General features: G+C 37.3%; 1 protein-coding gene across 1 annotated transcript; it reads right to left on the bottom strand.

The window, feature by feature from the left end:
- Positions 1–2294: 2294 nt before the first annotated feature.
- On the bottom strand, positions 2295–3128 carry LOC139840488 (uncharacterized mitochondrial protein AtMg00810-like). The gene has a single exon (XM_071830754.1). The coding sequence runs from the start codon at positions 3126–3128 to the stop codon at positions 2295–2297; it is 834 nt and encodes a 277-aa protein (XP_071686855.1).
- Positions 3129–4868: the final 1740 nt, after the last annotated feature.

The following is a 4868-nucleotide window of genomic DNA, read 5'->3' as shown; positions in this document are numbered from 1 at the left end:
ACAACATGGTAAATTATGGCCGACATTTTCTTCCACTTGCCAACTTGTTGCACAAATTTAGGATATAGAAACAAGTTTATTCGGTTAATGGGGCCACGTAATTGTTATGGCCGAACAAGTGGTGATGAGCTGTTGAATTAGAATGATGAAGATCGAATAAAGAATGATGGGATTTAAATAACAATAAAGATAACTACTCGACGTTGACACCTGCTATTCTGCTTTCATTTTAAAACCCCACTCAGATCAAGATTACGGAGTATCTATTTTTATCTTTGGACCGAGAGCCTTGCTATGTTAGTTTGGCTGTATACATTGGTAACCTTGGGCCTTTTTATTTGATGAAGGGATTACAAAAGATAGTGAGATGTAAGTTGAAAATGGTGTTTGATATTTCCTTTATAAAATCGAACCCCACTTCCTGCTTACTCCTTTGTTTGACGTTCATTTGATAAGGAATCCAAGAAACAAATTTTGATTTTATTTAGCAATTTGAGCCTAGTACTATATTTTTCTTCCTAGTAATCGTCTTCTATCCTTTTCCTTATTTCATCAAACATCACTAATTGAATGTCCCACTTACCAAATTACTAGTGGAGAATATATAAATATAAATGCTTATTGATGCTCTGCCAAACGAAATCATGGGAAAACAAATCAAGTTTGTGGCCGACCATTTATCTATTTTAAGTTAGTGGGTGATTTAAAGAACAAATTTGAATCCATAGTATGAAACCATACTCATGATGGTATTTTCTTTTTCTAATGGACCGTGGGCTAACCTAGTTGTTGGGCCAATTGAATGATGCTAAAAAAAATGATAATGGGTGACGAGGAAGAATATTGGATAACGTTTAGGATGATGATGAGCTATGTTGATGATGATGACCTCATGATGAGAAGATGATTATGATGAAGATGTGAGATGTCGCTGATGATGATAATAATGATCATGATGATCACGAGGATTGGTAATGAGATGATGGTGCTAATGATTTTATGATGGTATAGTTATGATAATAAAGAGGATGATGAATAAAGAGGATGATGGTGCTAATTAAGTGGTTCATTGGTTAGGAGTGTTTGGTTATAACAAGAGGTCGCGGGTTCAAGCCCGGGGTGTGGCATTCTTTTTATATAAGAAGAAGAAGAAGACAGACATTTGAATTAGGATAAATAGATTTGGTGTATCAATTAAATTAGAAATGAGATGGCAAAGGAATTGTTAGAGGCGTTATCGGGTTAGCGGGACGTCGCGGGTTCAAACCCGGACTTGGGCATTTTTTAAGAACTACATCCTTTGAGGTTCGTGAATCCGAGGCTAACCCTGCATTGTTCAGTATCGTCGTATGCATATTTTTACTACAAAATATCGTATGGTGAGTTCATTTAATTCCCTTTTACTCTTTACATTTTTGGGACTGAGAATACATGTGCTGTTTTTACAACTGCTTTATTAAATGTTTTTGAAATATATTTTGAACTGCGAATACATGAAATGCTTTTATAAATGTTTGACGAGATAGACACAAGCAAAACATTTCTTCGAATGAATTATTATGCAGACAGAAGTTCTGCGGATTATTGTTGAGTTATGTGGACATGATAATTGCCACTGTTGAATTATGTGGACATGATAATTGCCACCATTGAATTATGTGGACATGATAATTGCCACCATTGAATTATGTGGACATGATAATTGCCACCAAATGATATGAATGTTATGTATCGAGAGAATGATTTTATACACATGTTATGTGTATGTTATTTTTGTGCACGAGATATGTGTACGGTTACTAAGATTTATGAAAGATGATTTCGTACACGAGAAAGGTGTACTGTATTTAAAATATATCGCATGTACATTACAGGTGGGTATAGGATTCGGGCCCATTTGTACCATGCAGGATTTAAATCTTGTGGTCTATCAAAATGATGAATTTTATTGTTTTATGATAAACTTATGAACTCACCAACCTTTTGGTTGACACTTTAAAGCATGTTTATTCTCAGGTATGAAAGAAATCTTCCGCTGTGCATTTGCTCATATTACATGGAGTCGTTCATGGCATATAGAGGTCAGAACCTCGCAATGGGACCAACTGTTGAAGACTTCGTCCAGATGGATTAGGACGGGTTACTACAGCACTCTTATTATCACATAAGATAGTCGGCCTAGTTGGAGGAAGAACATACAGTTCATGTAGGAGATGAGTAATCCATACTATTTCAGCAGCAGTATTTGCCAATGCACGATATTCGGATTCACAACTGGAACGAGCAACAGTCGGTTATTTCTTGGCACTCCAAGAAACTAAATTGCCACCAAGAAATATTGAGTATCCATATGTCGAGCGGCGAGTCTCAATGCAACGAGCCCAATCTGCATCAGAATAACCAAGAAAAGTAGGCTTGGTCGAATGAAGAAAAGATAAGCCATAAGTAATAGTGCCCTTAACATAGCGCAAAATCCTCTTGACAGCTTGAAAATGATCCATAGTAGGAGACTGTAGGAATTGACTGACTTGATTCACGGCATAAGAAATATCTGGTCGGGTGATGGTAAGATATCGAAGAGCGCCAACCAGCGAACGATATTGAGTAGGATCCGCAAACTTGGTACCCGTAGAAGTAAACAACTCGGCAGTAGCAAAAGGTATTCCACTCGGTTTTGCATCTAACAATTTCGCACGTGTCAATATATCATGTGCATACTTAGTCTGACTGAGAAACAAACCAGTAGTGGTATATGTTACTTCAAGTCCCAAAAAATAACTCAAACAACCAAGATCTTTAATAGCAAATTCTTGATGGAGACGAGAAATAAACCGTTTGATTGTAGCCGAGTGATTTCCCGTGAGAATAATATCGTCCACGTAAACAAGGAGATAAAGTAAGCAATTGTTGCGTTTGAAGACAAATAATGAAGGATCGGCATGACTACAAGTAAACCTTTGCTGAATAAGAAACGTGCTAAGACGTTGAAACCAAGCACAGGGAGCTTGTTTAAGACCATATAAAGCGCGGTTTAACTTGCACACATGTGTTGGATATTTTGAATCTATAAAACCGGGAGGTTGTTCCATGTGAACGGTTTCATTTAAATGGCCATTGAGAAAAAGCATTTTTTACATCAAGTTGATGTAAAGGCCATTTGTTGAGTACCGCAAGAGAAAGAACAATACGAACAGTGGAAGCCTTGACAACCGGACTGAAGGTTGCCAAGTAATCAAGACCTGGAGCCTAAGTAAATCCTTGAGTAACGAGACGTGCTTTTAAGCGATCAATAGAACCGTCAGATAGATATATTGTGCGAAAAATCCATTTTGATCCGACAACATTAGTGTTTGGAGGACGAGAAACAAGATCCCACGTATGATTCTGCTGTAAGGCATTCATTTCATCACTCATTGCTTGAAACCAAGCAGGATCTTTTACGACTATTTTAAAAACACGAGGCGATGTAGAAGTAAGTAAAGCATGATGAAGCTTTGTAAGAACCGTAAAATCAATATGATGCCGAGGTTTAAAAATACCTGCTTTGCCTCGAGTGGTCATGTGATGACCCATAGATGTTGTTGAAGTGAGAGGTGCCGTAGGTGCAATGGTAGATGGAGCAATAGGCACGTTTTCGATAAGAATAGTAGATGATGCCGAAGGGAGATCCATAGAGTCTTCACATATAGTGCAAGATGATGGTAAACTTGGTGATGGAGATACCTTAGGCGGATCTACAGAAGAATGTACTGGTGGTGTAATAATGGGATCATCATATGTAGTAAAAAAAAGTGTTGCTAGATCCATAAAAGATGTCTTTCCAATTTAAGGAAAACTTGACTCGTCAAAGTGAGCATGATGAGTAATAAACACACGCCCGGACGTGATGTCAAGACAACGATAACCCTTATATTGTGAACTATAACCAATGAACACACATGCCATGCTGCGAGGAGCCAATTTGTGAGGAGCATAATCACGAAGATAAGGATAGGCACAACATCCAAAAATGCGAAAATTACCATAATTTGGCGTAGTAAAGTATAAAAGTTCAAATGGGGATTTGGAACCAAGAACACGAGATGGTAATTGATTGATAATGTATACAGCTGAGCTAAATGCATCGACCCACAAATAAGCTGGAGCATGAGCATTGAAAATCATAGCCAACCCGGTCTCAGTAATATGCCGATGTTTACGTTCGGCTCGACCATTTTGTTGAGGCGTGTAAGGGCAAGAAATACGATGATGAGTCCCATTTTGAAATAGTAGAGTCCGAACACCATGATTAATAAACTCAGTACCACCATCACTTTGAAATATTTTCATCTTTCTAGAAAACTGTGTTTTCACAAAGGAGATAGATGTGGTAAAAACTCCTACAAAGTCAGACTTTGCCTTGAGTGGATAAGACCACGAAAACCTGCTATAATCATCAACAAACACAACATAATAACGATAACCATCAGAAGATGGTACAGGTGATGCTCCCAAAAGATCACAATGTACTAGATCTAAAACATGTAGTGCACGCTTTTCATTATTAATAAATGATAAATTTTTGCTTTTGGAAAGCTAACAAGGCGAACAAACTCGCGGTGTCGGTAACAAACTAGTAACTGTATTGACCAAGTTTATTTAATAACGTAATTACATCAAAAGAAATATGACCGAGGCGACTATGCCAAAATATCATAAGATGTCTGTTTTTTATTAGAGTGAAGATTTGCGACAAATACTTTTTGACCACGCTCTAGAATATAAAGATCTTCATGTCTTCGACCCGTTGCTAGAATTTCCTTTGTTAGTCGATTCTGAATAGAAAAAGTCTGATCATAAAATAATATATCAACAGGATTATCATGATT

This window comes from Rutidosis leptorrhynchoides, chromosome 4 (assembly GCF_046630445.1).
Source record: "Rutidosis leptorrhynchoides isolate AG116_Rl617_1_P2 chromosome 4, CSIRO_AGI_Rlap_v1, whole genome shotgun sequence".
Lineage (NCBI taxonomy): Eukaryota > Viridiplantae > Streptophyta > Magnoliopsida > Asterales > Asteraceae > Rutidosis > Rutidosis leptorrhynchoides.
The sequence above is the reverse complement of the archived record's forward strand: the minus strand, read 5'-3'. Positions and strand labels throughout refer to the sequence as shown.

Bases quoted from the DNA above. Each gene is read 5' to 3' on its own strand.
- LOC139840488 (XM_071830754.1), bottom strand. From the start codon at position 3,128: ATGCTTTTTCTCAATGGCCATTTAAATGAAACCGTTCACATGGAACAA.